Consider the following 22,552-nt stretch of genomic DNA (forward strand, 5'->3'; position numbering starts at 1 on the left):
GGGGGTAGCTGCAGTTGCTGTCTGATAGAGATGGTGTTGTTGTTGTTGTGGTTATGGTTGAACATGCTGTTATTATCCTGCGGGGAGCGGCCATCGCAGCACAGACACGGGAGGCTCGGCTCGTTGCAGTTCGGGTCAAGAGGGAGAACAGAGGGAAGCGGAGGTAGTGCGGCTGCTGGTGCAATTTTGGTTGCTGCAGATGCACGAGCACCCTTGGGTTTGGGCTTAACTGATTTGGAGAAGGTGGAGCCCTGTTTCTGTGAGCCAAACCTGGACTGGGTTACTGGTGCTCGAGGCTGCACTGCTACCCTGGTCCTGGTGGGTGCAGGGGGAGCTTTGGTAGGCCGGCGTGGGGAGGACGTGGTCATCGTGTTCATGTTTTTATCCTCCCTCTGGAAACCAGGGCCTTGAGACTTTGGTCCAGCTACGGTATTGGTCCGCCTGCTGACGTCAAAGCGCCGCGGCTTTGGAGGCTGAGAGGAGCAGCTGGAGGACTGCATTGTGGGAATGGGACTTTTTAGGAATCTCTGATATTTCTGTTGCTATAGAAACAAGTGTTGTAAAGGACAGATCCAAACTATGATGCGCCGTGACGGTCACATCTTGGCTTGACTCCCAAGATCCTGTAACATCAAAGAAGACACACAGTGAATAACGACTACCAGCAAAATTCTGCTTTTCAAAAACCTTTTTCTTGCTCTACACATGCTTTCATGTTAGGCTTAGTCTTTGGAGTTAAACTCATCATCTGGACTATCCATTAAAACGCAATTACTTTCAAGCTTTTTGTTTCATAATGATCACAGCCCAAGTCCTGGAAGGCAACAGCAGTGACATGAACACACACACACACACACACACACACACACTGTCTCACGCACAGAGCTGTAAAAAAAAGGCACATTATCAAACATCCCCACCTAAGGAAAATAATTCAAGCTGAAACAATTGGTCAATTTATAAATTAACAGTAAATGAATAAGCTTCTATGTTAATATTTGCAAAAATTCCAAATATTCTCTGATTCCAGCTTCTCAAATGCGAATATGTGTGGTTTTTAAAGATGTTCATGATAGTAAACTGAATATCTTTGCCTTTTGGACTGGGAGTTGAACAAAACAAGACATTTGAAGACGTCACCTGGATTCATCACCTTGAGAAACTGTGGTCATTTAAAAAAAATTGTCGGAGATAAAATGCTGAATTGATTAATCAAGAAAATTATGGACAGGTCAGTTAATAATAAAACAATTGCTAGTTGCTGCCCTTAAAAATATTTAACCTTTTGTTGAGTAATACTGTGCAGCTAGAAACATTGTGATGCCTTCAGACTTCAGACGTCCAGTAGACATGGAAAAGGTATATAACATGGTTTTCTGCTGCAAAGTATTATCTGTTTTACTATTTCCTTGGTTTTCAGATGCTGTATCTATCTATCTATTTAAACAAACACACACACATCACATGAAATGATCCCCATGATAATTGCCAGTTAATTTATAGCTTAATGACATGTCACTTGTCATCCTTATCAGTCATGTTCAGCTTCACTGAGCACTGATATTCATGAGTTTACAGTCGTCAGGCTGTCTCTATCTGAACCAGTCCATCCTAACAAGCTGAAGAGAGGCAGTGAGATCTAGATCAAAAGAAATGATGTAAAACAATAAAAAAAAAACACGTACCGATGACTGAACATTTAACTAGAGCATGAAATAATCAGGCAGCAGCACTGAACTGCACCGAGTCTGCCTTTTAAAAGCCCATCTACCGAAGGCTATTGCTCTTATATTCCTCCACAGCGCCCTTCACTTCACTGAGGAATATGAATCACTCCAGCGCTTGCTTCCACATGGGCCTTCGTCGGAATGGCATTAAAGCCGACAAAGCCTTGAAATAACACACAAAACCAGCATATCATCAGATGTAATTCAAGCCGTCCCGTGTACAGTATTTACCCCTGCATGTATTGATCCCACGGAGCTGATGGAGACGGGGAGGGGAGAGGGGGGGGGGGGGGGGGGGCTACCTCCAACCGCATCGCCCTGCAATACAGGCCCGTCCGCCCCTATAATAACTAAATTACTAAACATAATATTTAGATTCCAGTTAAAACCGATAATGATAATACATTTTACCGAAGAATAACTCAAGAAATATCATTGTTAACATCGGAATAGCATGTTTCTAGATATACGCAGGATTCGTTTGTGCATTTAATGTTTTGCTTGCCCCGACTAGACTCTGCCGGTTCATTTGAAAACGTGTTTTTTAAATGACATGTATAGCACGATAATAAACGAGGACTCGACTCACGATCAGATGCAGGTTAGATGGATGAAAGTCTCCATCTCGTCGGGCTCGCTCGCATCACAGTCCGTGTGAATGTGAATCTCTCTCTAGACGGTGACAGCCTCAGCATCTGTCTTCTCGCGAGCATCCAGCAACCCCCCCCCCCCCCCCCCCCCCCCAACCCAACCAAGCCACACCCCGTACTTGCCTTATCATCACATCCAATTTATCTTGAGTAATTTTCAGCTTCACCTCCTTCAAGAATATTCGTTTTGAGAGCAAGAGTCTCATATCCTTGGATTCCTCATAAATCATCCTATCTGCAATGTATTCATGAATTTATCTGTCACAGAAATGAACCAACACAAAATAATAGAATCTGCAGGTTCATTTGAACGCCAACTACTAATTCTAGCCTTTATTATCATTATCGATTAATCTGTCAACTACATCCTTGATGAATCTATTATTTAATCTCTAAGATGTCATTTAATAGTCAAAATGCCCATTGTTATTGCCCAGAGCCCAATTATACGGTTTACTACAATATATCACAAACAGAAGCATCAAATTCTCACATTTGAAAAACTAACAGTGACATTATCATTTTTTGCTTTAGAAATGACTGAACCAATTAAAGTGTTTTTCTAAATTATATAATTACCAGCTGCAACAGCGATACTCGTATTGTTGTCACCTTGTGAGTCATCATGTGGTCCTGGAGACACCTACTGCAGCGGGAAATACCACAGAGGCGCAGAGTACTTTGTCAGGTGTTTATATATATTTCGGTCTGGACAGATTCTGTCACAGCGATAGTGTAACAACCATGGAAAGTTGGAAAACGGGTATAGTCAAGGCAAGGCCACTGGAAGTAGGGGGGGGGGGAGAGACCCCTTGCACCTGGTTTGATCCCACAACACACAAACAAACATCAAAAGGATGAAGAGTAAAAATACTGTTCATACATTATTTATTAAAAGCAATAACATTCAGGGCAGTACAGACTTTACAGCAGCAATATAAAAATATATAGAATAAGAAAGCTGATGAGGTTTGACCCTCTGTCAGGATACATCTGCTGTCATATATGTTCCTTTTAGTATAATCAATTAATAAATCTATTCCTATGAAATTAAAACAATCGGATTGTATTTGTGTTTATCATTTCAGTGGTATTCTTCAGCGGAGAATCAACCTGAGACACTGTGCATTATGAACTGGGTTCAATAATGTAGTGAACGGGGTAAAAGACTGATGACATTTGCAACCAAATATCTACAAACTACTTCAAAGTTATTCTGTGCATCATAAACGTCAAAAGAGAACCAGGCTGATGCACCAGACACTGTTTGTGACCACCATTCCCTCTCACTTGTTCCTCTTGTAGATTTTCTTGGCGAAGTTGAGGAAGATTGAGTGAGGGAGGTTTTGAGCGTGACAAGCAATGAGTTTCTGTAGCCGCTGGTAGCTCTCTTCCTCATATTTGTGGTAGAATGTTGGCATTTTCAGGGTGTTGTACAGTGCTTTGACCTTTTCTACACAGGCATCATCATGGAGCCCATAACATGCCTGAGGAAGAGGTGAAGATGAAATTAACTTTTGCTGATGTACTAGCGAATGAGTAGTAGAATTTCTATAAAAAGGTGGGAGCAGAGGCAAACACATACAGGTTATACAGTTATTTTTTAATAAATACAGTTTATTTTGCTGCAATGCATACTTGTTTGTATGTTGAATGATGTTTTAGCTGAATATAGATGTCGGGCAAAGGATAAAATATCTGTAAAAAGTGACGCTTGTCACATGTTTTTGCTTTTCCTTCTGTTAAAAAAACCCCACTTTTCCTACACTACCTTGTAAATGATCACACTTTCTTACTGTGGTATATTTAAAAAAAAAAAAACATTCCTTGTGCCTAATTCCACGTGATCCATTTTTTTTGAAAAGGTCACTTACTTCAAATGAGAAAATCTGTCAACAGGTCATTGCTCAAATTCAAATGTACAGCACAGATATATAACCAAAGTGTGCATTGTATTTAAAGGGCCAGTGTGTAGGATATGGCAACATCTAGAGGTGAGGATGCAACTAACTGAAACTTCTACGGCGAGCCTAGCGTGTAGAAGAACCTCGGTTGCCGATGTGAAAACACAAATGGGCCTTTCTAGCCTATCATAACTTTTTTTTAAGGAAAAGCCATTTTATTTGACACCTTTCTAAAGGTTCTGTTATTCGTCGACACACAAACGTTACAATATGACCTTTAATATTATATTCCATTGCTGCAGATCCCCCAAAATGCTACACATTGGTCCTTTAATGTTTGCCAAATAAGAATATCGGTACATAATTGAACAGAAAGGGTTGTTTGGTGAAGTCTCACCTTCAGCTCTGCTCTTTGTTCAGGAGTCATGCTTTCCAGCGCCGTCACCACCAGCCAGCTACATTTGTTATCCTGGATGTCTGTGCCTATCTTTCCCGTCACAGCGGGGTCTCCGTAACAGTCCAAGTAGTCATCCTGCAAATGATCAACATTTGGTGGTTATTAACTCGGCAGCACATGGTTCAATGTGTACCATGTGTTCAAAGTAGCTACCTGTATTTGAAAGAACTCTCCCATCTCAAGTAAGATGAGTTTGGCATTATTGTGTTCCTCTTCACTCTCAATCCCTGCCTACAGAAGTAAGGTAAAGTAGTTATGAGAAAGACTAGAACATTTCTCTCTTACTTTCGTCATGTGTGTAAAATATAAACAAACTCACAATATACATTGCAGCTGCCACTGGGAGGTAAAAAGAGTAAAATGCAGTCTTGTATTTTACAATAGCTTTATACCTGAAAGACAAGGAGAGAAAAAAAATGACTCCCATTTTCTTTTGTAAACAACATCCGTCTCTGCAAATTTACTTTTCAGATGCATCTTCACTACCTATCCATGGTGAATCTGTTGAGGTCAACCTGACCAGGGGTAGAAGTCATGAGGTCCAGAGCTTGGCCGAGCTCGGTCTGGAAAGATGTCTGAAACAAACGGGAGGTGCAGTAAGAAGCCTGTGTTAATGCGTGTGCCTGTGTAATCAATCAGGACATATAGTACCTCCGTAAACAGCTCCAGGAGGTGGACGTAGTACGGCTGATCCCTACAGTGTCTGCGAAGCAGTCTGTAGATAGCCGCCTCCAAGAGAAATGAATCATTGATGGCATCCAGACCGATTCCATCCTTAAAAACAAACAAGACAGGATTCACTTGAAAAACTGACCGCATCATCTGTAGTGGAAAATAAAATGTCCCACAACAACAAAAACAACATTATAGTCCCTATTTTTCTGGAATATATCAGGTCTCACCTTCTTGTACCAGCAGGGCTGTCCTCTCCGAGTCACAGATCCATCCATGATGTCATCTGCCACCAGGAAAAATGCCTGAAGCTGCACGCAACAGAGACACAATCGTAACACTTAATGACACCTTGCAAAGTGTCTTTACAACAATCAGTCTGTGCTTGTGAGCTTTTTAGTGACACATTAGGAAGCAGATGACAAAAAACAAAAACTTTGTAAAGCCCAACTTTGATCTTGTGGAGCTCAGGTGTGAGTAAAATTATAAATAAACAATATTGTGATGGATGGTGTGAATTTATTGATTTGAGGTATAAGTAGAGACCATCTGATGGGATCGCCAGGGGCCTAAAGTGGGGGCCAATGGCCCTTTCCTACGTACTTTGACCTCCCTGTCTGTGGCACTTGGTCCCAAGCCCATTTGTTCCTACCAAAGACACATCTGAAAAATGTGGAATAATAACAGCTTTATCCTTTAACACACAACATGTCCTTACCAACTCAATGCACCAGCCAACCAACAGAGCCCTCCGCACTGTGTCCTGTGCGAGCTGAGTGGGAGAGAGAAGATCCCTCAGTGAAGCGATCACGGACAGTCCTCGGTTCCTCTTGCCTCCGGGGGAATTGTACACCAAAACCTGAGAGGGGAAAAGACGCAAATAGGAACAACAGGAAATAACAGTGCACTCGTCAGCCGTAAGTTGTAAAATGCAGACATACATACCTCTCTAAACCTGTTCAGAGCATCAGCCAGCGCGGGGTCCGCGAGGTCGCTCTCTGAAAGCTCCGTCACCAGCTCGTCAAATTGGGCTTCGAACAGCTGAGGATCGGACAGCAGCGCCTTGCTGTGCGTCCCGTTGCAAAGGCTGTCTCCCTGCAGAACCGAGGTTGTTTTTAATCTAAGCGGGGACTCGATGTGCCACATGGTCCGGATTGTTTTGGGGCCTTTGATGAGCAAGCTCAGCAGACGTCTCATTCTCAACCGCCCAAACGTCAACAAGCTGAGCTTTGACACTCAGTCGGACTGTTCCGTTACCAAGCTAACGTTACAGCAGTGACATAGCTACAAAAACGTGAAACGTGTTCCGGTTGAGGAAAACTACCAAACTAATAGCGTCATAGTCTCTCTTCGCCTACCGAGCTCAGTGAGCAAGAGCGAGGATTAGAGCAATGACTTTGCAGGTAACAGTAGATAATGGTAGCTCAACCAGGCTGTTCACAAAGCTAGCGTTAGCTATATCATACCGTGTTCAATTATTTTTTTCGTTCATACACATGCCTTTACATACCATAATGATACTGTCCTCTTGTCCCAAACTGTTTGATTTACTCATAGCAAAGTAGTTTCTCTTCTGTTTCTTCGTCTTCGGTCCAACTGAAGTCTGTGAACGTCTCGTTAAACCAGGATGTGTAGTTCGCTGTCGTGGAGCTGTCCTATTTAATACACAGCAGCAGAACTACGTCCCCCAGCATCTATTGCGAGTGGTGCATATGGGCGTGGACTTTTGGAAGGCTCCACTTGACGTTGAGCGTTTGATTGGCCGGTACCATCGAACCAGGATGGCCTTTCACACTGGCTGACCAATAGGATTTGAGAAGAGGTGGGGTTTAAGGTGGAGTGAGGAGATTTGTTAAAGAAGTAGTGAGCCTCAACTATTGTAATTATAGGAGTAGTTCAACTTTTAGAGCAGAAAAGAGAAACATAAAACAGAGATAAAATAACATCAAACCCTGGCATTCTGCTCTTCATATTTGGTAAAAAAAAACATCAACATAAGTAGGATTTGTATTTGTCTATAATTTATTTCATATTTTGAAATACATAACTTGCATTGAAAGTTTTGCCATTGACACTGCATTTAAAATCTGGAATACGTGTCATGTTAAGATACATTTATTATTCAGGTTTCAAGGCTCTAGCCTGTTAAGCCTGCCATACAGATATACATTTCTTCAAATAAATAATGTTTAATGCAAGACAGGAGGTAGAAATACAGCTCAATGCCTTAATAAGGGAGTGTATGGGTGTGCCTGCATCTGTGTGCAGGCTTAAGTGTGTGTGCGTGTGCATTTTTTAAATTTAGTAAATACATACGAGTATATCCAAAATGTGCCTTTACTGATATGGACTCAATATCATCACTTTGTGAGCACATCAAAAATACTTTCCAAAGAAAAAAACACTCCAATCCGACACAAATATTGATTTACTCAATACCAAGTATCCAGAGCTGCCAGACCCATCACATGTTCACTATCAGCTGCCCATGGCTTATTTTTTTTCATTGACCACCTATCCACAACCCCTGGAAGTCCAAAGAGAACCGTGCCAAAGCACAGTGTGAAGCCCAGCCTCATAACAAATACCAACATTTATTGCAAGAGACTCTTCAGTCGCAGTGCAATTTACACCACTCATCTGACAGGATCCGGCCGCGTTAGCTCGTGTCAAAGATATGCATGTGCACTTGAAACATTTTCAAACCCGACCAAAATCAAATTAGGATGCAGAGGCGTGTTTGGGGCCATCTGGCAGAAAACGTTTGGGAGCACTGCGCATCTTTGACTCTGACCTTCCCCTTCAGCTATCTATTGACACAAACACATTTCAAATGCAAGAGGAAAAAAAATAAGAAGCATTGTCAAAACATGCAGATAAGACATTCGGAGGACATGTTACGTAGTTACACAGACGGTCAGGTCCAATGCACAAGCTTCCTGCTGTATTCGGGAGGCTGTAGCAAAACATGCACATATGCAAATCAAACCACCGTGTTCAGGGGCCACTCACAGAATATACATTTCAAACGCTTCAGCATGTGTCTGTGTTATGTTCAGAGTGATGAAGAGCACCACTGAATAAGGCCATTTGCAAAGTTGGCTTCAGGAAACTGGGGCGACAAAGAGGAAAAGGAGGGAAGACGTTCAAATTTTAAGAACTAGATATCTCCACTAAACTGCCTCAGACTCTGCTTTTCCTCAGCCTGCCTTATTTCCTCCCATCTTCCTTACAACCATGTCAACTCATAAGCATCCTCCATCCCTCCTTCACCGTCCTCCTCTCCTCACAGTGCAGACTCTGAGTAAAGAGCTCCTGATGACCCATGCGGTGGATGAGGTGTCACTAATCGACGTAGTGATGCTGAGGACGAGGAGCTTAAATCTCCACAGCTGCGCAGGTGGATCCCCTCTGGCACCAGACTGCTGTAATGCCGGTTGTGTCGACTGTCACTATGGGAATGGTGGTGTCCACGGCGATGGGGGTGATGGGTGTGATGGTTGGGGTACCCTCGGCTGTTGCTCCAAGGGGTCAGCAACACCTGGAGATGAGTTTTTCAGAAAGAACATTGAGACAAAGAGCAGATCGCTTTACTCGCAGACACACTGAATTATTCTGATGCAGTGAACTGAAGACAGGGGGAAATAAACAAGTTCAATCAGAACTTGTGTCATACTTGTTCCAAGGGCAGGTGGTTGGTGGCAGCGCCCTCAACTCCACTCCTCCTCTTAGGCCCCTGCCCGATGCTCCCAGCATGCTCGGAGGAGGGCGATAGGTTGCGTTTGGAGCGCTGCAGGAAGCGAGCCACCAGACCCCGAGTCACCTGAAGGAAAAGTAAAAAGATCAATGAAGAGGGCGATGAAATAAGGCAATCAAACAACAGCTTGCTTAGCTATTGCTAAGCAGATATTGCTAAGACATCCATGGGAAATGTTAACGACAGTAGTTTTAGGTGTTTGCTGCTTCTGCATCAACTATTTTCAGACTAACTTTAAGGTCTCCGAGGGAACGGTGGCAGTCTTTCGGTAAACGCAGCGGTGAGGTGGGGGGCGCTTTAGAGGGAACCTGCACCTCCGTGGCTGCTGATTTCATGCTGCCTTTCCTTGGCAGAGCTGCAGCAGGAGGCAAAGAGGTGCGGGGCAACAGACATGCCTCAGAGGATGGACCTATGAGAGAGGGAGTCAGAAAGAAGGAGACATATTTCTCATCCTCATTCAACAAGTTAGGGGATAACATAAAACTCGATGAAGAATATCAGGAGTCAGTTTGCTCATCCAAATCCAGAAGCTTAAATTGAACTTCTGGGAGAGCCAAGGCCAAAATAACACACCAACTAGTCTTGAAATAAAAGCACATTACTGAATAAACGACCCGAAAAGAAAAATGTACAATGCTAAACCTAACTGCATAACTACATAAAAGGGGAAGGTAACTGAAATTAAACAGAATCCCTACCTGACTGACATGAAGTTGGAAAAATAATACAGAAGAGCTTAGAACACACAAACACACTGGGTGTAAGCAGACAGCAGAAAATGGCCAAAAGGCCCAGAAGTACTACTGTACATCTGATCTTGATCTGTATTTTGATAATTGTATCTCTGTCAGCTGTAAGATACATTTCTGCTTTGCTTTTTTTAAGTATACTGTACAGCTGCTCAGAGTATGGAACTCTATTGGAATTACATAATATGCCAGATGATTTTGTGTTGAAATAAGATATTTATCCAGAATTAAGAACAAATGAGTAAAATGGAAGCAAAGCAACCACTGACGATCTTTTGCTGTGGTCCATGGCGAGCCTGTTGACGGGACAACAAGTGCAGCATTCATAAATCAGGATGTGTCTTTTGAAAAGAACTGGAACTGGTGAGGCACATTATTGTTTCCACAGCAGAATCTAATTCATCAACCTGTAATCAAATCCCTGCTAATTTAGATATCGATCATGAATCAGATGCACACAGGGACAGATCTGCACGTCTCCTCTGATTGCTTATATCTGTGCTGGTTTCTAAGAGGGTTTGATAAATGACGGCTGTCAGGCGCAAATGTGTGGAAATGTGTCTCATCTAAACTACTTGGAAGTGTTTTCTTTTGGGATTGTTTGCCTTTAATTGGACAGTCAACTGTGAAAAGGGACCGAAACGAAGAGAGAGAGAGTAGCGGTGATGACGTGCAACGAAGACAGATTTGAACCCAGGATGTTACGAGCTTAAGTTCCCCAGAACATCACATTTTAAAGGCCTGTAGATATAAGCTGTTACCTGTGTCTATAGATACTTTGCTGCCTCCAGAGCCAAAGTCAACTAGAGAAGAGGAGAAAGAAGGACAGGTTATGGACATCGACATGGTAATGTAGGAGACGTACACCTTTTTGCGTCTGACTTACCTGTGTCAGTGGAGGAGCCGATGCCAGGCTCGCTGTGTGACCTCACGAGACGTAGGAGGCCCTCACTATCCCTTCTTACACTCTCTCCATCCTTCTCACTCTTCCCAGCCCTTCGTCGAAGGTACAACGGTTGGCCCAGGAGGAGTGGCCCATTACCCTGACCACCGCTTTGCTCACTGGCGGGCGAGGGGGATGAAATGGGAGGAGCAGAGGAGGCCGGGGTGTCTCCTTGGCGTGAGAGAGTGGAGGGGCAAACTCGAAACTCTGGGATGGAGGATCGCTGTGGAGAGGTGGATTTCCCTGTAGCTTCCAGCTGGGAACAGCTACTAGCTAGCACGGCCTGCCGACGCAATACTGGAGACCTGCGGGACGATACAGGGCAGCACAAAATACCACTGTCAACCGTAGAGCTCTGACACGAATAGATTGTGCCTGTATGTGTGTGTTTGTCCTCACCTGTATGTGGTGGACGCTGTGCTGGGTGAAGAGCAGGAGTTGGACCTCTCTCCTCTGAGGAAGCGCCTGGCTCTCGGTCCTCCTGCCAGAGGACTCTCTGGCGTCTGAGACGGGGGACCACGAAAGCTGATGTACTCCCCGCCGTCTCCTCCGTCTCCCCCCTCGCTAACGTTCCAGTTGCCCCTGTCCCCCTGGGTCCTCAGCCCGACCTCCATCAGACAGGAATCCTCAGAGGGGGAGGAATCGTCAGGGATGTCCACAATCTCTGACATCAACAGAGACCCACTGTCCATGGACACTAATAAAGAAAGGTAATCCTTTATTATGAAGGGACACAGTTTGCTTTGAGTTGAACTTAAAGCATAGCTTAAGCATTGCTGTATTTTGTGTACCTCCTTCAAATACTGTAAGTAACAACTGATTAATGGCCCATTTTATTTTCATGAAAAATGTTTTATGATCTAATTTAGACAGTTATAGTTGCTTAAAATATACACCTGATTATGATACAGTACCCAAAGGAATCTCCATGTCTCCACATTCTAAAACTCAACATCTTCTCACACTCACCGCTGAAGGCAGTAGAAGTTCCTCTCTCTCCAGACAGCTCTGTGCCGTGGGGGTCAAACACTGTTGCCTTGACGGTCAAAATAGAGAAGGATTAGCATAGGACATCACACACACACACACACACGCACACACACACACAATACATTCACACACATACTCACCTGGCTTGCAGCTCTTTGTCCCATCACAGCTTCATAAGGAGGGGGACAGTCAGTGGGGTAGAGAGGAACGGGGCTCTCCATGGAGCCATTATAGGTGATGCTGGACGTTAATACAGAACACATCAAACAAACATTACACACTGCACACAAGTGATGTATAATAATAGGTATTAGGTGCAGTACCTCTGAGCGTCAGTTTCAGAGCTGCAAGTGTACTCAGGAGGGTAGTAGGGGGGTGGAGGGATAGGTGGGACAAACTCCTCAAAGTCCATGATGTTGGTCAGGAAGGCGTCCTGAGGAGTGGTGCATTCTGGGTTGACTGAACGAGAGCGATGTGGGGCCAGCTAGGCAGGGAGAATGGGAAACACATTGATATCATACAACAGATGGATGTAATGGGGCAACAACATTTGTGCAAAGTCTGTCCTCAAATATGCAGCAGTGTAGTAGTTTATTGCTGAGTCAGTCAAGTCAGTTTGGTGAATGTAAAATGTGCCGTGTCCGTACTCACCAGGTGCACAAGGTCCAGAGAGAATATGTGGATACTGCAGGTCACAGTGGACAGAGTACAGATGATGGTGGAGAGAATGCTGAGACCACATGCACTGAACAAAAGGTCCTTTAGAGAAATACGCAGTCAGAAAATCAAAATCGGACAACACAGAGGCAATTTATTGGTGGAAATGTGTCATATTTATATGATAGGTTCACAATTTCACAGTTCACAGCTTTCGCTAGTGTTTCCCTGTTGAGGATAGTAACAAAAAGATTGACGTTTGCACAAAAAACACTAACTTTGGAAGATATATCCAGTTGATTTTTCCAACTCAGATTGCTGAACCCTAATATTAGTGTCTGAGAACTTTTGAATACATTTTTGCACAAAACAAGAACTTTGTACTTTGTCCATTGTCCATGGGGGATGTTAACAGCAAGAGAAAAACTGTTTCAATGTTAATACGAGCACCTGGCTACTATTTCAACACAGGCTTGAAAAATGGGGAACCTACCCTTTAATGGTTAACTTGGTTAACCTACCAACCTTGAGCTGATGTTTGACTGAGTGACAGTCAGCATTCAGGTAGAGGACCAGGGTCTCCTCCTCTGTGATGGAGCAGGAGTGAGTGGGCGCACAACACACACACACACCATTCTCGACCTACACACATTCCCAAACACAGAGGATCGGTATGAAGCGTGAGACGACACACGAAAAACATATTCACAATTATTCCTGACACATTCCCGATGCATCCAGGGCATCGTCTCAGCATGAGGGCGCAGAAGACAACACTTGCATAATGTAGTGTACCTGGCAGGTGAGCATAGACTTGACCATCTGTGCATTCTGACAGGAGAGCATTGAGCCGGCCAGACTGAGGATCACACACACTGCAGACAGCAGCATGAACAGTGACACCTGCGGGGGAAACACAGAGCCATGCTTTGATTTGGGGCAGGGAGTTAAAAACTTGAGTCTTGTTCTACCATCCAAAGACTACGCCAGGTGATTTCACTGAAAAACATACCTTCAGCCGAAGAGAAGGAACTAATCAGTGAAGCACCGGGACTGGTTTTTGGATGGATTTGTTGTGGATTACTTAGTTTGTAGTCATTTTTACTGAATCAATACATGAATACACAAAATATAAGACCATAAAATAGTATGCAGGAGCCACCTTAAGGCTCTTTATTAACTTTGCAACTGCTGTTTCTGAATCCAAGGATAAAACTTTGAGCGTCAGCTTTCAATCCAACATGGATGAGAAGTCCTAAAAATGCCCGGAATAATATAAATTTGACCATGTAGAATTCTAATCCGCTGATGAAGATCATGATCGCTCAACAGCAGCTACTAAAGTGACCCTTTTGATGAGATTGTTTTCTCAACACTTCACTTGAGTTTTTATCGTACACTTTAATGGTCCATGTTCCTTTTTAGAAATCCAGCATTGCTGCACGACATGGTTTTGCACCTAAGAGACTCGACTGCTGCTTTTATCAGATTCAAATATACACACCACAAGCGTCAGAGGTCTCCTCCATGAGATTATTCCAACTATCCCTGATGCCACCACCTGCAAACAGACACCACACACATCAGAATACACACTCTCTGCTGTTAGGCAGTACCTATATTCTTAATACTGTAGGTTTCAAGTCAGATTTACACTTACGAAGAAGCCAGCCCAGAACGGACAGGACTGCCTCACACGGGCAGAGGAGGTGAAGGCCATGCTGGTGAAAGAGAAGGCCAGGACCATGGCCCCCAGGCCCAGGTGGCACAGCCCCAGGTACAGGAGTAGCCGTGCCCCACCAGGCCCGCGGCCTGACATGCCCCTGCGGCTGTCTGACCAGCCTCGAGACCCCGAGGCCGAAGCCACGCTGCTGGAGTCTGACGGTGAAGGCATGCCAGGCTCGTCGGCGTGTGTGGAGGAGGCTGGGAGAGGTTTTACGCTTACTCTGGGTTCATAAAACAAAGTTCAGTTGTGTGGGTAGAAGTGCAGGCAAGTAGAAGAGGGAGAGCCATGAATGCTGGTTTTCAGAGCTCCACTCTGTCACAATTATGCACCAAGCTCCCCGCTGGCAGGTGCCATAGGTTCTGCGCAATGCCCCATGGTGCGCACTGTAGTCCAGTGAGTGAGTCCAAGAACTTTGTCAGCAGAAAGTTGACAATTGAGCTGCCACTACACACTCACAGCCACCGTACTCACCTCATATGACGTTTCAGCCATGACACTAAGATAGCTTCAGTCAATACAATGTCTCATACAGTTCACAGGCCACTGTCACCCACAGAGTTGGCCTACAATACCATTCTCTGACTTAAACACAATCAAAATGGGGCTAGTTTTTGCAACTTATCCATCCCTGTTATACTCATTTGCTTTTTGCTGCTCCCTCCTCTTCATCTTCTGTCTTCCACCTCTCGCCAGTGGCATTGCGGTAACTGGAGACACGAGCAGGCCGCAAATTTGAAAGCATCCCAAAGAAAGCAGCTGATCCCTCGTTGTTTCACCCCCAGCAGAGATGACATGAATCAGTCAGTCCGTATGTCCAATCAGGAGGAGCAACTTCCGAACATGTGCCCTCCCCTCCCGCGACCTTATGTTAAGTCCTCATCCTGTCACGAATAAGCAAAAAGGCGGCGTGGAGATCATCGGTTCGTTCGACAACCGAGACTAATTACCTCGACGTGAACAGGAAATACATATACGCCATCGATTTTCAAACTGCACCAAAAATAGACGTCAGGCTGGAATTATTTCATAACTCCACCTCGGGGGTTTTGCGGTGGTCTACACACGCACCTAGAGCCCCTTCCTCCTCCTCCTCCTCCGCCTCTTTCCTCCCTGCAGTCACGCGGGCATCCCGTTCAGCCCGTGTGTTTGTGTGTATGTATCCCGGACGTTCACCTTACTGCCTCCCACCAGACGTCACAGGAACATAACAGCATAGCCTGAATTATACTTATGTCCGTGATAACATGTTTAAATCCATCCAAGTTGATTTGTAATTCTTCTTTTAGTTCGCCCTTCCCTCTGCTGCCCGCGTCTCCTCCTCTGGTCCTCGCTACAGCTCTGGCACTGGGAAATAATTATATATCGTGTTTGCAAACCGAAACCTGCCCTGCGTGATGACAAGGCACGCATGACGTGCAGGCAACTTGAAGATGCGGCAGAGCGCGCGCACAACAGTCTGTGACAGTGTTGTGGTGCTGATGCTGGAAAGGAGGGGCATTGCCTAGCGACAGGGGCAGTCGTCCAGCAATGGGGGGGGGGGGGGGGGGAATCACCGTGCAGGCCACCGTATTCGGAGGACAGTGGTTCAGAAGAAGGCAATAGGAGGGTCCTACAGTGAGAATGGGTGGGGCATAGGTGCTTGGTATGAAGTAACACTGTGTCAACATACATATTTCCTTCAGCATCCTTGAGACACAAAGCCACCTTCTGCTCTTTAACTGTATGCTGTCTGACTATTTGAAATTATCTTTATTTTGGTCTTTAAGTAAAACAGTAATGAACGTAAATCCAAAACATAACAAGGTCCACATCTATTGCATATATATCCGCCCAACCTGCTGCTCCTCCTGACATGTCTTCTTTTTTCCTAGGGTTTTTTGGGGTGCTTTCCCTTATCCAAATAGAAAACAAATGCTTTGTAATTACGAGCTGTATGCATAAAATTGACTTGACATACATTGTCACACTACAACACACTCATCATATTTGTTGTTTAGCATTTTTATTCAGCAAGTGGCAGGTCTGTGAAATACATACAAAGCCATGTGGCATGTCTGAAGAGACACTGAATTTGAAAGAAATGCATTAAAAACAGATACAGGAAGCAAGCCGGATGAGCTGAGCACCTCTAATCAGAGTCATTTTGAATGATCGGAAATTGCTTGAACAATTGTCTTGTCAGATGTGGCTAATGTGTGTTAGTGTAAAGTTAGCGATAAACCAGGCACTTCAGATAAAAGGCACGACCCACGAAACCAATGAGTGAAGGTCATGTGAGCACTGCTGCTTCCCTCACATCCTGTCCATTCACTTGCTTTATCCATCACTCTTTCATCTCTCCACTCATCCACTCATATTGCACTTATCTCTGTTCCTATCATCCACATTCTTAATCCATTCATGTGTTTAAACAAAGCTTGTTTACCACCAGCGTTTGTTTCAGATTCAACTTCACGCATCCCTCAACTCGTTTAATTCATTAACGCAAAGAGCGTTTTTTTCAACCCCCAAAAACGCCCACGCTAGACTCAGGGCTGAATGTTAAATGGCATCCGTTACTGTAGAATGACTTAACATACTGTACACAATTTAAATATTTCAGCAATTCTCAAAGGATAAGCACAATATGAACATAATGCAACTACAAATGTTGCCAACATTTATTACCGTTCACTCTGACATCTCTGCAATATATTTATGGTCCAGTAAGATGTGGGGAGATAAAATGCTTCTCCGCCCTCTCATATCTTACTGCAGGAGTGGGACGTCAACTTGTCTGTGCTTTATACAAATCATTGAATTTCAAACAGTGTATTGACGGAGGCGAATGTGCATTGTTAACCAAAGATGTTTTACCACTTACTTTTAATCTGTTCACTAATTCTGTCAAGTATTTAAGATTCATGAACAGAAGCCTACTGTGTGCATTGTATGTGACTCAAAACACTTTCCATCAAACTCTTCTTTTGCCATTAAGCCCCTAAAAGCAACCACTGTGTGTGCTCACACATAAGAAAGACATAGTTCCATTAAGTTGTGACTTTACAAAGCAACCCAGTTTAAAAAAACACAGCTAAAGGCCCTTTAAAGGCAGTAAGCAGTGCTGTTGAAGGGATGAAAATGTGGTGTCAAGCCAGAGAAAAACAAGGCAGAGACAGAAATGTACAGCTTAACTAAACATGGTGGGATCTGCTAAGTGAAATGCTGAGTCAGTTATTTGTTTGGAGTCATTTAGGACCCCGACGTTGCAACAATGTCATGACAATAACAGTATCACTGGCGATGTGGCAGAAGATATGTTCAATGTGAAATACAGGCACAATCACTTTAACACAATTTGAGCTCAAAGGAGAAAGACAATTTATTTTCTGCCAAAGTATACGCTTTTGGGGAACAAAAGTAGGTTTGATGTAAAAAACGAAGTTTTAGCACCCGTATGTATTTGATATGTGAGCCCACCAGACGGAGACAGAAAACCTGCTGTACTGTAATTCTCCCCAGTAACTGATACGCTCTTAAATTTGCATGGTTCTTTCTTACGTGTGCTGGCCAGCGTCATATCTAGAGAAGAATGCATTTGGAGGATTTTCTCTCTGGACTGCTTGTGATTTTCACCTCTCGGCCAGTGGGGCCCTGTCAAGTAAGGAAATACAGATTATTACAGACATACCTGGTTTGACATAAAGTCTTGTATTCAGGGAGGAACAACTAACTGCCTCAGTTTGGTATTATTCTGTATAACTTACTGGTTTCTTGCTGGATTTCTGTAGTATGTCGCTTGCCAATGACAGAAAAGACTGAAGGAAACAGAAAATGAAAGTTAAGTCTGCAACATTCAAAACATCACAACAAAACACACTCAGCTTAATGAGGCATGTAGACACTGTTTGTTTAGCCAGTGGTTATGTTCTGGCTCACCTCATCCACGTTAATGCTGGACTTTGCACTGGTCTCAAAGAACCTGATGCCATGATCTTTTGCCAACTGTCAACAACAGATAGGACAGATTACAGTAGGTCAGGATATGGCTAATAGTCACTTCCTGCTTCTTATCTAAAGTAAATACAAAGCAGATACAATCAAAAACATGCTACACACTCAGTTCCTTCCTGAAACAATCACTCATTATCTTTAAAAGTCTGCATTTCTATTATCTCTTTCTAACTGGGAGACTCACTTCTTCGTCACATCACTTCAACAGCAATGAAAACAACAACAAGGGAATAGTTTGTCATCTCACCTTTTCTCCCGTCTCCCTGGAAACTTTCCGCTTTGCTTCGATGTCGCACTTATTGCCGAGTAACATTCGACTGACCCCAGCTGACGCATTCTGCGGAGGAAGGAATGCAGTTCATTGATGAGTTGAGTTCTTGTGGAGATCACATTCAAGAAGAAATCAAAGAACACATACATCTCGACATTAAGTCTGAACTGAACAACCAGAATGAGCTGCACGTACAGCAGCTGCTCTGGAGGAAAACTGTCTCTATACTTAAGGATACTTCAGGACCAGGATAACCTCAAGGAAATGATGAGAGAAAATGATTCATTAAATAAACTGGGCGAGTGGGTTCTGGCATTAAGTCGGTACCATTTCACAAAGCAAACACAGCTAACGCTGTAAACCCAACCCTAGTCTTCAGGCAGTTACTGATGGAGGAGGGGGGGGGGGGGTCTTATTCTCTGGAAACCATTCGGTCCAGAAAGTCCCTGATTTGCAGTTACCTACCAAGAGCCACAGCTCAGAGAGCGTCGTCACACTCTCTCTCACGGTTTCTAGTACTCATTTAATTAATGACATTTCTGTTCTTAGATCTTGATCAGAAAGAAATGATCTTCCCCGACCGAACCATCATTGATAAAGTGACCATGGCCGCCCTGGTACAATAGTGGTTAAGACCCAAACCATGTAATGTGATCGCAACATCTCTCTCCTTGTTTCATTTCCCTATTTAACTGTCCACTGTTGATTAAAGCCAAAAATGCCTCAAAAATACTTTGAAAAACTAAAATAAAGAGAGTAACAGACAGTGCGATAAAGTATTTCTCTGTGATATAAGAAGTTCCTGCTGCCTTCACAATAAAATAGAGCTGAAACAAAAATACATTTAAAAACTAAAAAGAGAAAATGTGGCACTTTCTCGTGATAATGCACAAACCTTAATGTGGACAGTTCTCATTTGGGCTGTTAGTTGATTAACTGAGAAGCTTGATGGAATCAGCAACTACTTTCACAATAAATTGATCATTTCAATCATTTTTCAAGCTAAATTGTCAACTGTTCTCTGTGTCTAGCTTTTCCAATGTGAGTATTTGCTGCCTTTCTATTTTACATCAATTTACACTGTGGATTTTCATCACATTCTGACAAAGCAACTAGTTCATTGAAAAAAAAGTTGTCAGGTAAGGTTGAAAAAAAAAAAGAATGCTTAGTTGTAGCCTTAATTTGTTAAGTAGAAAGAAGTTCCAGTTAGGGAGGTGAACTGAAACTTAAAATCAGCAGTTGTGCAATGACCCTACTCGGTTGTTGCAGTGAGTAAAGACTACTCATGACTAATACCTGACTAAGCACTATTGTTTTTAGTATTTCCTGGTTATCTTTGTCAGGACTGAGTGGAAACAGTCTCACTTCTTTGATGCTCTTCATCCAGTTCTGGATGTTTTCGAAGGACTTCTCGTCCGTGATGTCATACACCAGGATGATGCCCTGGCACAGAGACAGAGGGAGAGGATTTAAGGAGTCAGTGAAAGGTACAAAGCGAGCACAAAGGGCCGAGGACATCAGCCGTGATTATCCAGTCTGCTTGTTCTGCAGGCGTCCTGTGCTCACCATGGCTCCTCTGTAGTAGGCTGTGGTAATGGTCTTGAACCTCTCTTGTCCTGCTGTGTCCCTGCACAAAGCACACACAGTGAAAGTAAGAAAAATGTGCACTGATGCATGCAAGAGCTTTAAAATACAACTGTCAAAGATAGTTGAAGTTGCAGGACGATGTCCATTTTAGACTGCTATAGCAAGCACACCCTTGAATGACATGAAGCGTCTCTCTGTGGCGGGACATGTGTGATGGATCTTGGACAATAAACCCTGTCCTATCGTCCCAATTTGGAGAACAGGAGGGAGCTTCCTCTTTCCTCCCAGGAAAATGAGTCAGAGCAGAACAAACCGTTTCCAGACAAGCAACCAACTGTCATCTCCTACCAGACTTGTAGTTTCACTTTCTTTCCATCCACTTCAATGGTTTTTACTTTAAAGTCGATGCCTGCAAAGAGCAGAGAGGAGAATGGATGGACAGGGTTAAAACACCTCAGATATGAACTAGACACACGCAGGCACGCACACACACACACACACTACAATTACAAATATAGGTCACCCTAGGGGTGGAGACTAATTCATGGTGATTTTGACCCCTCAGTGTCATTTAGGAAAGACGAACATTCCTGCAGGACACACTGACTTTGAGTTATGTTCGATGGACAAGCTGACAGACAGACAGTGTGGGGAAAAGGATGGGGGTTGGGGGGGGGGGGGGTTGTCCTGTGAAAAAAAGAAATCTGTGCTTGCCAGAAAGACAACCATTCTTCTGGGAACGTGGAGATGGTAAAAGAGATAGGAATGAGGGTGGGTGGACCCTCTGAGAGCCAAGTGAGAGGAATGAGATCTGAGGGAGAGGGTCAGGGGAAAGACAGCACACACACATTCAACAAGAGGACAAGAGACAGAATGAAAAAAGAAAAAGAAATGAGAGAACACGGACTAGTTCAGACATGAAAGCAGTCTGGGAAACCAGTTTGTAGGCGACAGCATCAAATAGAGAAAGAACGAAATGTCAGCATTGAGCAAACATTTCTCTTATACTCGTGAAATACGTCGGAGAGGCCAAGCAGAAGCTGGTGCAGAAATATCGGCGGTTAGAAACATTACAACAACGTACCGATGGTGGAAATGTACGTGGAGTTGAAATTGTCCTCAGAAAAACGAATGATCAAACACGTTTTGCCCACTCCGCTGTCCCCGATGAGTAACAATTTGTAAAGGAAATCATACTTCTTCGCCATGGTCGCAACTGTTTCTTCAGAAGTTAAAGCTCGATGAGGGAAAGTTTGAGTTGTCCCTTTCTGGGAGCACTTTTCATCGACTCAAGTCTTCAGAAAATACGAGTTGTTATTGTATATAATTATAACGAAGCAGGCTTTTTAAAACACCATGTAAAGAGTGGATCCTCTTTTCCTTTTTTCCCCTCTCTTGTCACCGGTAAATTCCGATCCCCCTCAGTGCCTCCGTGCTGTGTTTGGACTGCGCTGTATGAAGAAATACACTCCATCCAAAGTTTAACGGTCCACTGCCGATCAGTCTTCACCAACAAATCTAATCCAGATTCATTTTGATTTCGTCCAAACGTCCATATCACTCCGTTTACACGCGGTTACGTGTTCTCCCCCCCCCCCCAGATCCGATCACGGACTACGTAGTGTGGGAGTGCTTCGTGGGAGTTACGGCTCAGACTTGCAGGTACCCGTCATGAACACAAGATGGCGCCATCTAATCAAAAACGACTGATGCACCTGAGGGGACTTGAACCATGGCTTCACCTTTATGCTAACGTGGCATCATCGGCTGGAAGTGAAATTATTTTATTTTTATTCTTGAGCATCTCTGTTAAAAACTTCAGAATATTTGCCCCTATGTGTTTGCAAACTGTACTGAAGTAAATAACTGGAGCCCCATCTTTACTTTCATCTCTGGTTTATTTTTAATATTTACTTGAAATAATAATGGATTCATTTTGACATTTAAAACATGTGTGTTTTACCAACCTAATTGTAACAGGTCGGATGTTTGTATAACCAGAGCTGTTCAGCTCTTTATATTGAAGAAAATATAAAGTATATACTGGTGTTACAAACTTCTATTTTAGACTAATTTTTTGTGGCAATTGTATTTTCTCCTACTCTGAATATTTATTTATATTCATACACCACAACAAGGCAAATTGTTTTTTATGTGAAAACCTACTTACTACTAATAAACCTGTTTCTGATTGTGATTCTGATCACATGTTAAGAGTTGCATATTATGACTTACATTATTTGTAATGTGTGCATTTGTAATGTTTCTTTGTAAATGTCCAATGACCATACAAGATCATACACAGTGTAACTTAACGATTCGTAATATTTAACGAGCCTACTTCGTTTTAAGCATATTTATTTGAAATCCACCGTCTCCTGTAACACGTAGTTTAATTGACTGGAGCTCGACATACACTGCATGAGTCAAAGTATGATATCTGAATGTTCAACTCATATTTTGTACAAC

The 22,552-nt window shown here is 43.4% G+C and overlaps 2 protein-coding genes across 3 annotated transcripts; both read right to left on the bottom strand.

Annotated features, from left to right (window-relative positions):
- Positions 1-3,177: 3,177 nt before the first annotated feature.
- On the bottom strand, positions 3,178-7,046 carry fdps (farnesyl diphosphate synthase (farnesyl pyrophosphate synthetase, dimethylallyltranstransferase, geranyltranstransferase)). Of its 2 annotated transcripts, XM_079274876.1 has the most exons (10): positions 6,921-7,046; positions 6,356-6,505; positions 6,129-6,269; positions 5,641-5,721; positions 5,390-5,512; positions 5,225-5,313; positions 5,058-5,130; positions 4,892-4,969; positions 4,679-4,813; positions 3,180-3,864 (listed from the first exon to the last, which is right to left on the bottom strand). In XM_079274876.1, exons 1-10 carry the CDS (start codon positions 6,963-6,965, stop codon positions 3,664-3,666), a joined length of 1,116 nt encoding a protein of 371 aa, XP_079131002.1. In that variant the 5' UTR covers positions 6,966-7,046; the 3' UTR covers positions 3,180-3,663. The 2 variants fall into 2 exon arrangements, with proteins under 2 accessions (XP_079131001.1, XP_079131002.1); XM_079274875.1 differs by lacking the exon at positions 6,921-7,046 and having other exon boundaries at positions 3,178-3,864; positions 6,356-6,897.
- A 1,574-nt stretch (positions 7,047-8,620) lies between these two features.
- On the bottom strand, positions 8,621-21,675 carry fam189b (family with sequence similarity 189 member B). The gene is made up of 20 exons (XM_079275541.1): positions 21,168-21,675; positions 20,432-20,492; positions 20,063-20,123; positions 19,862-19,939; positions 18,473-18,562; positions 18,151-18,216; positions 17,979-18,029; positions 14,011-14,067; positions 13,302-13,409; positions 13,032-13,148; positions 12,501-12,608; positions 12,173-12,333; positions 11,990-12,089; positions 11,823-11,895; positions 11,259-11,556; positions 10,803-11,164; positions 10,678-10,719; positions 9,401-9,576; positions 9,087-9,233; positions 8,621-8,951 (listed from the first exon to the last, which is right to left on the bottom strand). Exons 1-20 carry the CDS (start codon positions 21,289-21,291, stop codon positions 8,697-8,699), a joined length of 2,535 nt encoding a protein of 844 aa, XP_079131667.1. The 5' UTR covers positions 21,292-21,675; the 3' UTR covers positions 8,621-8,696.
- Positions 21,676-22,552: the final 877 nt, after the last annotated feature.

Source organism: Melanostigma gelatinosum (assembly GCF_949748355.1).
Source record: "Melanostigma gelatinosum genome assembly, chromosome: 9".
In the NCBI taxonomy this organism is placed as follows: domain Eukaryota; kingdom Metazoa; phylum Chordata; class Actinopteri; order Perciformes; family Zoarcidae; genus Melanostigma; species Melanostigma gelatinosum.